Source organism: Eurosta solidaginis, chromosome 1, assembly GCF_040869045.1.
Source record: "Eurosta solidaginis isolate ZX-2024a chromosome 1, ASM4086904v1, whole genome shotgun sequence".
Classification (NCBI taxonomy): domain Eukaryota; kingdom Metazoa; phylum Arthropoda; class Insecta; order Diptera; family Tephritidae; genus Eurosta; species Eurosta solidaginis.
The window spans coordinates 37,782,074-37,794,196 of record NC_090319.1 but is presented as its reverse complement, the minus strand read 5'-3'; the positions used below and the strand labels follow the sequence as shown (position 1 = coordinate 37,794,196).

The 12,123-nt window shown below is 40.8% G+C and overlaps 1 protein-coding gene across 6 annotated transcripts in view; it reads right to left on the bottom strand.

Annotated features, from left to right (window-relative positions):
• Positions 1-12,123, bottom strand: part of pyd (polychaetoid) — a 174,418-nt gene that overhangs the window by 121,083 nt on the left and 41,212 nt on the right. For 4 of the 6 annotated variants that reach the window (XM_067786932.1, XM_067786921.1, XM_067786983.1 and 1 more), the window contains exon 3: positions 3,904-4,480. In XM_067786932.1, the coding sequence (XP_067643033.1) occupies positions 3,904-4,480 (577 nt within the window). Of the gene's footprint in view, positions 1-3,903; positions 4,481-7,081; positions 7,542-11,201; positions 11,618-12,123 lie in introns of those variants that run through there. The other 2 variants (XM_067786951.1, XM_067786943.1) reach the window with 2 other exon arrangements.

The window sequence follows — 12,123 nt, the reverse complement described above, 5'->3', positions numbered from 1 at the left end:
GCGACTGAGAAGCAATAATTGCAGTGAAATTTTTGTATAGGCGACTAAGAAAACGCCCCTACTTGCTGCTATCCGCCGACTGCGACATCTAGCAGTAGAAAACATCCCAACTTAAGAAATAATTGATTCACTTTGTCTCATTATTGTTCTGTGAGAATAGCCGTAATTGTGATTAAGTATTAGAAAACGTCATTGTGAGCCGTGGCTTAAGTACAGTCACAGTCCCAGATGAAAATTGCTACAGTTGCGTTAAATTAATTACAGTGAGATACACAGATACACTGACAGAGTCTTGGAGAAAGCTGAAGATAGTTATACATATTCGACTAACAGCTACTTTTTCCCATAACCCTGGTAAGGGTGTAGTCAGACGTTCTGAAAAATGTCGCCTACTCTATTTTCTCAACTAATCCACCTTCCCTACGACAATTGGGCGCTAAGGTTCGACTATGCCCGAGCTCGATTCGATTCGCATCGTCACCAGCAAAGTAAGGAGCGACCTTTTACATGGAGTGACTCGTGAGATGAATGCCTAATCCCGTTCTGTCATCCCACGTACCCGAACGATGAAAGAATTTTACTCGGTTTGTCCCTCAACATCTTCATCATGGAACTAAGAGGCATCTTTTGCACAGATCTCCGCCTCTCCGCAGACAACTGCCCAAAGGATTTACTACGATCGATTAGCGTAAAACTAAGAGCTGCTTCGCCACGTCATTCATTCTCACCAGAATAACCGCAGTCAAAGCGCTGCCTTCTTTTGGTGCCTCCAAGAAATGTGGCATATTAATGTTATCTCCCTTTTGTTTACCACCCAGTGGGTGACACTCACGTCCTCCATCATCTCGCTTGCCGGCATGTTCTGTGGTAATCAGCTGTCACTCCCTCGTGGAGCTGGGCAGTTCTACGTCACCGAGCCCACCCTTTCTCATATCGCTGAAAAAATCGGTGGTAGCATTTAAGCCTATTCGTTGCCTCCGCGCTATGGAGTTCGGCTAAGGTCACACACTAACGACAAGGTGGTGCCTTTCACGAGTGGTTGGCAGACCCGTCGTACGCTGTACCGCCCGAGCTTTGGTTTAGCTACATAATTAAAAAATATTCTTTCTTATCCACCCCGTTTGTTGTCATTGTTGCAGCGATAATGACACTCCCCGTAGGTCTTAGGGAGTTTTAACGATGTTGATGGTCATTTTCCGGTTGCAGATCCAGTACGTTTCGCAATATCATTAAGGTACTAGCCCGACCATCTCGCGAACGATTTGGTATGACCACATGAAACCTTCTTGGCCATACCGCCCTCCCAACCCATAGATCCATAAGTAACTTGGGGTCCCCACAGCCTCGGCTGTTAAAGAAACAGGATTCGCCACGGGTAGGTGCGGCTGACAATTGGGTTGGAGAAGCTATCTATTGCGCTGCCAACCCCTTGAAAGGGTTACGCTACACAACCCCTCGAATCAATTTGGTATTTTAGTCGCCTCTTACGACTGAGTAAATCTAAAATACATTGAGCATTTCCGCCTCGCGGTGTGAGTAGTGTTCAAACTTTATCAGAAGACATGTCGTCGCGGTTCTGAATGCGAAGCTTTATCAGGGATTGAAGATTCCCCAGTGACAGGCGTCACACGATGAGGCAATAGTGTCAACACTGGATCAACATTTCTAGATATTTTGCGATCCGGCCCACAATTCATCACGCAAAATATCTAGAAACTTTGAAAGCCGCGAGCCCATATTGGCGATCAGTAACAATGGTTACTCCTGCTGGTGCAGAATGGAGTTATGTAGAAATTAAATAGAAATGAATATAGCACAATACCCAAGGTTTCTTAGCTTTATGCGCTTTCGGCAGACACCACGCATAATGAGTGGTAGAGTGATAACTTTCTGAACGATGAAATGTTGATCATGCTAAACTCACGTGGAACAGGCTGCTGTGCGAAGTTTGTTGTTGTTGTAGCGATAAGGACTCTCCCAGAAGATCTTGAGGAGTGTTAACGATGTTCATGGTCATTTGTCGGATGCAGATCCGGTACGTTCCGGTAACAAGCACCATTATGGTACTAGCCCGACCATTTCGGTAACGATTTGGTAGGACCACATAAAACCTTCTAGACCATCCAGCACTCCCACCCCCTAGATCCATAAGGATCTCGGGGTCGCCAGAGCCTCGGCTGTTATAGAAACAGGATTCGCCACGGATAGGTGAGGTTGACAATTGGGTTGGAGAAGCTGTTGAAGCCAAACGCTATCAATAGTTGGGAACCACTGTTGCTTCTTCATTTACAGCTGTCGTCGTAAAATTAGACTACCACTTTGCAGTTGAGCGCAGCGTTAACGAACCCTAACTTCGAAAGAGAACCGCCGGTGGATTTCCAACAGCCGTGCAGCTTTGTGGCTAACAGCCGTAAATGAAGAAACAACAGTAGTTCCCAACTATTGAAGGAGTTTGGCTTTAGCAGAAGCTTTATATTGCGCTGGCAAACGCTTGAAAGGATTGCGCTACACAGGCCTACCTCGCGGATGTATTCTAAGCCCCTTAACTCGCTGGTGTTCATATCCACTCCTCAACCGCTTTTCCTCCCACTTCCTCTTCTTTCACCCTTTGTCTTGCGCTTCTCCTCTATCTCTCTCTAATCTAAACTTCCACCTCCCATTCCACGCTCTCTCATGATATCTACCGTTGCTTTTGTAGTTCCATGTCCATCTCCACCTGCCTCGCCACATTACCTCTATTTCTGTCTGTACCTTACGTTTACTTCCTTCTCTCTGTTCCTAGTTCTAACTCTACCTATCCCTGCCTTTTCCACTTGTTTTTCTCTCCCTGTACCACTTCTACCACTCTCACATCCCTACTATGTGAAAGAATTTCATTGCTTAAACTAATTTTGTGTCATATTTTCTAGCAAATCGTATCATTTCGATTTTTATAACTTTCATGAACATGAAATGGTATATTAACTTTGTTCCGATATTTGTAACGTTGAGAAATATAGAAGATAGACTCACCATTAAGTATACCGACTTGATCAGGGCAACGAACTGAGTTGATATAGCCATGTCCGTCTGTCCGTCCGTTTGTCCGTCTGTCCGTCCGTCTGTCCATCCATCTGTCTGTTTGAACGCAAACTAGTTCCTCAAATTTTGAGATTTTGATTTGTCGGACCCGGTAGGATCGGACCTCTATAACATATATCTCCCATACAACCGATCGTTCAGATAAGACGATTTTGATCATTCCTGCCACAATTTAGAAAGTATAAACGTGAAACTCGGTGATATATATTCTAATATATCATAGAAGATATCCTGAAAAAAATCACTTTGATCGGAGCTATATATATTTATATCCCATACAACCGATCGTTCAGATAGAAAGATTTTTGGCCATTTCTCCCTTAATTTAGAAACTATAAACGTGAAACTCGGTTATATATATTTTAATATACCATAGAAGATTTCATGAAAAAATCATTTCGATCGGAGCTATATATAATATATATCCCATACAACCGATCGTTCAGATAAGGGGGTTTGTTGCCATTTTTTATATTTACCTTAAAATCGTTTAGGTATGTACATCTGTTCACTATATATTTCTTATCTTATACAGCGCATTATTTGGAGATTACGAATGGGATAAGATTATTGTTCAGCCCCATTCATGAAAGGTATGAAGTCTTCGGCACAGCCGAAGACAGTCTCTTCCTTACTTGTATTTGGTTTAGATTGTTACTTCAACGTCAACTTTCCGCAAAAAGGGTATCCGATAGCACTTCCAAGGTAATAAACTATGTATCTACAAGATGTCGACCTTATCGAATAGTAAAGTTCACAGTTCATCGCTAACAAAAGCGTGAAACACATATACATAAGTATTCTAATACTTTATATACTTACAAAAAATTCATCTTCTATGACCGGATCAGCTAGCATCTCAATGGGTTCGGTCATCGAACGGCACGTTCTATTTGTATTCTTCTTCTTCTTCAACTTCCGCCCCAATGTAGCAGCGTCACTAAAACGATGCAGAAGTTTCTCACGCTTACGCATAGCCAACGGACTCGACGCCGCCACCGATTTACCATGACAGAGTAGTGACGAGTAATTATTGTTGTTGTTACTGCTTACAGAATTATTTTTTATTAATGTTGTTGTTGTTGTTGTTGTTGTTACAGTCTCATCAGCATTAACGTACACATTTGGCAACTGATATTGAATTGGTGCTGTTAATGTGCTATTCGAGTCAGTTTTCTGTATCAAATTATAATCGGATTGTGGATATTTACTCGCGGGTAATGGTGAAATGGCAACAGTATTTTGTAACAGACTGTGTTGTAATGGTTTTGGTGGCGGCGGTGGTGGGGGTTCTTTCATCAGCGAGATACGACGTGGAGCAGCGCGAGGTAATGAACTTAGATTGGGTTCGGCACCAGCATAGCTAACAGCGCGACGATTGCGATCGTTTTCTTTTTCTCTGTAAGGAAAATTTAAAAAAAAAAACAACAACAATTAAATAATTACTTATCAATTATTCTAACAGAGATTGTGATTTAAATCAGGGATCGTAACAGATGGCGGTTTTACTATGATAATTGCTTTGTAATAGCGATTTTTCGAGTTTTTTTCGTCGGTAGGTTAGGTTGAATTGGCTGGTCCGTGAGGACCTCACATACACTGAATGAGTCCATAGTGTTACCAGAAATTTGCTCAAAGGCCAAGCTGAAAAGCCCTATCAGAAACCAGGACCTATGTTTTAAAATAAATCCGTTCTCTAGCCAAATACTAGAAGCTTTTGAGAACATATGCTACTTGGTGCCTCTAAATTTTAAAGCTGCCTAATTGTAGTAGTCTTAGCTTGGCGAGCGCAGGGCATGCTATCACTCACAAGGCCAGTGTCCAGTCAGAACAGCCACTATGAGTATACAGTGCCAACTTTCAATGATAAGAATAACTTTGCTAGCATAAGGTTGTAAAACTTGCACATGATCTTCGGCACGTTGCAGCCCCGCGATTTATTTCACGCCGATCGTGTGCTACTTTTGCTTTCTTTTAACCTCATTCAATCTGATTGGGACATCTACCGATACAAGACTCGATGCTTTTGGCTACCTTATCCGCTTTTTAATTTCCATCTATTTCCATATACCCTGGGAACCAATTCTTTCTAGCGATTTCCTACAATCTAACAAACTTTTAAATGTTTTCCTATGTTAGATTGTCTTAATTGCTGCTTGGGTGTCATTGTGAAACTTGACGCGGCTGCAGTTTAAGCTATTTCCTTCTGTGTTCCTTCTGCTTTAGTCACGGCTTCTACTTACACCATCAAAATATTACAGCGATCTGGCAGCTCCTGGGATTTGTATATTACGGATCATTGGAACCATGGCTGTGCACGTTTATCGCCTCGTCTGCCATTTGAGCCCCCTTGCGCGAACTTTCTACCTCAATTTTGGCTCAAGGAGACCCATCGAAGCGCAGGTAGGGAACTACGTAAACTGTTCGTGCAATAGTTGATGACACTATACTCATGGCCGTATGGTGTGCGCTCAAGCTGCCCCGAGACAATGAGTGTCGTTGTAGTTGTTAGGTTAGCTTAGGTTGACTGCCCGAGGGCACACGTAGGCCAGTAGTATTGGGTCCGTTGTGATACCACGAAAATACACGGTTACCTTTCCTCTTCGAACCATTTTGACGACCTGATGAAAGCTACCAGGTCCTTGACGTCATGCTCCACAACCTGGCTCAGATTATCAAGAAATGGAGCACCCAGAAAACGCTGCCTTGCTCCGCTTAGTGCTGGGTAGTTGCAAATGAGGAACCACCGTTTCCTCCTCCTCATTCTCTTTACAACTCCTACAGCATCGACGATAAGGCGCTCCTAACCTTTATGCATGCCTACCTATGAGGCAATAACCAGTTAGTGCCCCCACAAGTGTGGTAATTGTATCCCTACTTAGATTGTACACGTGACGGGATCTTTTAGGATCCCATTTAGGCCAGGTTTTTTTCGCTGTTCGATACCCCGGTGTTTGTAGCCATCTTTCGTCGGCTTGACGGTGGATGTGCTCTTTTAGCATTAGCTTGCATGTGGACAGGGGCATACCTAAGCGTTCTTGGCAGGAAGAACCTGCCTGCTTGTACCCTGCCCAGCAAGTTCGTCTGCAATGCAGTTTCCCTCGATGTCTCTATGTCCAGGGGCCCATGTGACGTGTACACGGTTCTGTGGAACCATCTCTTGAAGAGATCGGCAAACTTTTAGTGCCAGTTCAGAATTGAACGAGTAGGAGCCAAGAAATTTTATAGCAGCTTGGCTGCCGCTGCGGCTTCCATTATGGCTGCAACTTCTGCCTGGAATACACTGCAGTGGTCGGGTAGTCTGAAGGAGAGCTGGAGGTGAAGCTCCGTTGAGCTTGGAGCCGTCCGTGTATATGGAAATGCTGCTGTCAATAGCAAGGCACCTATCCGACTCCGTCCAGTCATCCCTGCTGGGAATGTTTATCTTAAAGTTGGTTTCCGCAACTGTTGTGGTTACACAGCGATCCGTGCTAGGAGGAAGAAAACTGTATTTGTTTAGTATACTTGAGTGTCCTGTGGTCTTGTTGTTCCAACACGACAACTCCCTTAAACGCAGGGCTGATGTTGCCGCCGCTCGATAACCAACTATATCCAATGGAAGGATGTCAAGAATGACCTGGTTGTAGTTGTTAATGCTATGTTCTTCGCCAGCTGGTTTTGAGATCGAAATAATTAATTTAAATAATTACTGTTATTTTTCGAGCGAAATGAAAAGATCGAAAATTATTTTAAATCTGAAGTAAAAAACTCCAAAAAATAACTGTTGTTCTCTGAGAGAAATAATAAATTCCAAAAATAACTGTTATTTTTCTATTGAAATAAAAAAAAAAACTTAAAAATAACTCTTATTTTCCAAGCGAAACAAAAATCTGTAAAAATAGCAGTTATTTTCATTTTTCTTTCTTTGACGAATCACAGTTATTTACAATCCCCGATTTAAACTGCGATGATCGTAATCGTGTAGGGTAGGAGGGAAAAATAAAAAAGGAATATATCAAACCTATAGCACAAATGCTGGTAGGGTGTATTGAAGTATGGACTAGGCGCGCAGGTCACAAAATACCCCAACTGTGGTGTTGACAACGGTATCAGCATGGAATGCCGCTCTGTAGGTACAATTTCCGGCATGTACATTTTTCTGTAATATCTACGTTGTTGTTTTTGTTTTCGAAAAACTTGTGTTTCAGTCGGCGGCACCATAGTCTCCGTGTCGGATGTGTTATGTGAGTCCATACTGTCGTATGGAGTTTCCGTAGAACTATCTACATTAACTCGATCGTCGTCACCGGGATACTCCGGCACAGTGTAGCATATATAATTGTGCGCTTCGTAGTCGACGTGCGACATTTTTCTTGTATTAATGTAAGTTTTTTTTTTAGTTTAGATAATTGTTTTTCCTTTTTTTTCAATTAATACGCCTTTTCAGAAGATTACCAAGCCTGAGAGTATTTCACAACACACTTTTGATATGTTAGGGAAAAAATATATGATTCTTATTAAAACTGTCTTCAAAACTTCATGGGGTTGTTAAGCGGAATGAATACAATACAGCACAACATCGGTCATCTATGCCAGGCGATTTCTCTTACATTTATGAATGTATATGGACACACATTGAGTTCACGAGGAGGAGTTGGGGCGATGTGAAATGGTCATATAGTCAATAAGGTTGGGCCTAGTTCCGAAGAGTGCCATATGAAAGGAGTATCAGCCTGGAAAACACTGCAAGCACTGTCATCAATATCATCTCATGGTAGTCCTTTGAAAAGGTGTCGGTTCAATGGGATAGTGAAATTGGAGTTAGATAAACTCATGCTCCATGGAGTTAGATGGTTTTTTATCTTCAAATGTAGAATCATCTAAAGCATCAAAAATGGTTTTTCAAGTACGCAGATGACGAGTTCTTACTCCTGGCTTACTTACGCGGCAGGTATGCCTGTCATAAGAGGCAACAAAAACACCCAATTGACTCATGGGATTGTGTAGCGCAATTCATAGCTTCTCCAACCCAGTTGACAACCTCACCTACCCAAGGTGAATCCTGTTTCTTTAGCAGCCGAATCTTTGGTGATCTCAAGTTTCCCATGGAACTAGGGGGTTGTAGGCGGGATGGCCTAGAAGGCTCAATGTGGGCATATTAAATCGTTCCCGAGATGGTAGGTCTTATACGTTAATGATGCTTGTTGCCGGAACGTACTGTATCTATATCCGGCAAATGACCATTAACATCGCGGAGTGTCTTTATCGCTGCAACAACAAGAAGAACACAAGCGATTCTCAAACGGATGTCCCACTGACAGAGACGGAGACGGAGACAACAACCAGGACAATGACTTCGAAAATAATGAACAACCAAAATACAAAGACTTCTACAAAAGAAGGTATAAAGTAGAAGATAATCAAGAGGACATTTAACAGTAAAGCGCGACAAAACTTTTCCCAATCATTGACTCGCTTGAAAGCCTTCAAGACTTCATGGTCATCAAATGCGCTGATTAAGTCTACCTGAAATTTCCGCCCAGATCTGTAGCACGAGTTCAGCTAAAGCTAATACTTGTTGCAGAGGGCGCGCTTTGGGCTACCCCTAAGAAGACTAGTTAAATGAGTTGCTGGATTGTATCAGGACTCGCGGCTATTGGGGGCTAACAACTAAGAAATGCCGTCATATATCAGCAAACGTACCCTCGCTGCTAGGTGCGAAGAGTCTCTGTAGGATACGGCTAAGGCGGACAACAATATCTGACAGAGCCTCTCACTCGAACCAATGAAATAAACTTTTGATCTGACCAGCCTCCTCGCTACAGGAGGCACGGTCTAGCGGCACGATGCAAAAAAAAAAGCAAACGGTTGCAAATTCGTACGTTTTATCAAAGCCTACAGCGCAAGCTTTTTGGCACCAAAAACCAAATGGCCTCGCCTCGAGGCTACTATCGAACTTAAGGCTCGATATTTTAGGGCTCGCTGTTCACGATACCGTATATGTGGTCATTGGCAATAATCGCTTATGTTATATATGTGATCACAGAAATAATTTCGAGCGGTTTCAGTTCTCTGATGTTTTCCTATTCGTTCGTATCTGTGACTCTTAGTAACATTTCTCAGTCGAAACTGTACATCGGTATCTACCGTACATCGGTATATACCTTCGGAAAGTTGTCCGATCTTTAAAAATTTATAGAATATGAAACTGGTGTCTTTCTAAGGTAGATTTGCGTTCTGTCTACCGGTATCGCAGCGGGCTCAGAGTTTGCCGGACAAGTCCATCGATATAAAATTTAATACTGAATATGCGGATGCCCTTACTCATAGGCAGGAGCTCCTGGAAAGCGTTTCCAATTGACCGAAATGCTGTAGAAGGGGATGCGCTTGACAGCCGCAACCAATATCAAGTGACAAAGAAAACAAAGAGAAAATTACGATACTTTATACGAATTCCCAGGACCGTCGGGTAGTTCCTTAAGGTATCAGTACCGGAGCGTGCAGAATTTATATTCGGATAAGGACCATCATGCCGGCAGCATAGTGTGAATAGCGAATAATCCAGAGACATGTGAAAACTTTCTGGTGCGGGAATTCTTGCTGTTTTTTGCTACATATGTACATGTCTGGATAGCAAACTTTTTTTTTAATTTTTGTTGTTGCTTTTAATTCGTTATTTATTTTTTGACAAATGGGAATATGATGAACGTTTTAAGATTGTATATTTAATTATGCCAACTACGAGGGTTGCATTTCATATTTTGCGCCTTGACAACACTACATGTGCTTAGCTGTAATTAAATATTTTTATCGTAAAGTTTGGCATTTTTTGGCATAAACTTGCATATAACGTTTTCACTTACGAGTTTTATTTGTGTTTATTTATAGGGAGTTTAAAAATTCATATTGCCTAAAAATGGAATTAACAACCCGTGAACATTTTCATGCGATGATTTACTACGATTTTCGACGAGGATTATCGAGACAGGAGTGCATCAATCCACTTACTTCTACTTTTAGTGTTGAATCACCACACTTAGCCACTGTGAAAAGATGGTACAACGAGTTCCTACTTGGCCGTCAATCTTTGCAGGACGAATTTAGTGAAGGTCATCCAAAAATGGCGGTTGTGCCAGAAACAGTCGATGCTGGGCGTCAATTGATAACACAAGATCATCATGTGACATATCGCGAGATAGAGGCATTCTTGACCATTAGTGAGACCAGCATACATTCAATATTGCATGAACATTTGGTCGTAAAGAAGATTTGTTCTCGTTGCATAGCACATAATATGACAATTGCCCAAAAAAGGACTCGTTTCGAGGGTGTAAAGAAATCTTGAAGAAATTTAGCCGTGGTGGATCGAAACACGTCTGTGACATCGTCAAAGGTGACGAATCTTGGATATATGAATATGGGTCCAAAACAAAGCAGCAATCGACTGTATGGGGGTGTTCCAAGATGAGCCTTATCCAACAAAAGTTGTTCGCGCAAGAAACACCTCAAAGCAAATGGTCACCTATTTTTTCGGAAAATCTGGTCACTAGATAAACTTAAAACGGTCAATTCTGAGTGGTATAGAACCATTTCTTTGCCAAAAGTTTTTGTAGAATAAGGAAACCCAACCGCCGAAGGAAAATCATTCTTCACCAAGACAATGCGAGCTCTCACGTATCGATTCACACAAGAGAGGTTTTGAGGACTCAAAAGGTCGAACTGATGGGCCTTACAGCCCTGATTTGGCACCTAATGATTTCTTTTTATTCCCGAACATCAAAAAAAAAATAAAAATGTGAGGTCAACGTTAAGGAGCTGCCTTAAGGAGCTGTAGAAGCCTTCAAACATCTCGTTTTAGAGGTGGCCTCTTCTGAGTGGCACAAGTGCTTTGAAAATTGGTTCGAGCGAATGCAGAAGTGTTTCGATTTGGATGGAGCATATTTTAAAAAACAATAAAACTATTTTCCTTAATATTTGACTGTGTTTTCATTACTAGGCGCAAAATATAAACCCTATAAGGCAACCCTCGAATAAACTTAAATTTAATTTAATTATTTATTCAGTAGATCGGAAATTTATTACGATCACTTTCTTCTATAGATTTATGTATATAAAAACGTTCTTCACAAAATCACACACACTTTTGCTTGAGTTTCAAAAAAATTTGGAAATCACATATGTATTTGCCGTCGTGGACTGTCGGTTGCGTTTTGCCATTCATATATATTAATAAAATTTTCAATGGGATTTATTTTTGCACTGATTCGTAAGTCACACAAAAACGCGACTGATCGTAAATTTGTTTGTAGGGGTATGTATATATTCATACTATGTGCACACGATTTTTCTTATCGCATCGATATTTTTGCTTCCTCAATCGATAATCTTATTGATTATTACAACTTATTCAAATTATTACAAATTTAACTGTTATAAATTATTTTTTTTTATTGCATGATTTTGTTTGGCTTAAATTTGTTAAATATATCTCATTGTTTAAGCAAACAAATTTTTATTTTTTTTTTACTACTCGTTTACAATTCGGCAAATGTTCCGATGTTGCCAGCTGCACACAAACTAAAGACAATTTTTCGAGGCACGCGCTGCTTTCAAAATATAAATATATTTTTGTTTATTTGTATGTAAGCCACAATGTATGTAAATATATATAGTGCATTTCATACATATGTAACCCATACAAAATTGCCAAGTTTTAAACAAATAATTTCAACATTTTGTAAATTAAGGCCTTAATCTTTAAGGTTCAGAACCTTTCTAAACAATGTTTTTTTTTTTAATAAAGTTATCAGACTCCCTGAAGAAGATATCAAAGCGTCGGAACGCATAAAAGGGAAACGGAAATTTCAACTTTGCATTCTAAATTCTCTGCCGAAAAGTTTCATAAAAACAAAAAATAAGTAAAAGTCGCTGGCTCAAAAATAAAACTTTTCGAATTTTTGTGTATATTTTCATTTAACAGCACATCATTTTTTTTTAAATAGTGCCAAGAATTCACACGATTTTAAAATGTATTTAAAACCTTGCACAAAATATCTAGGAATC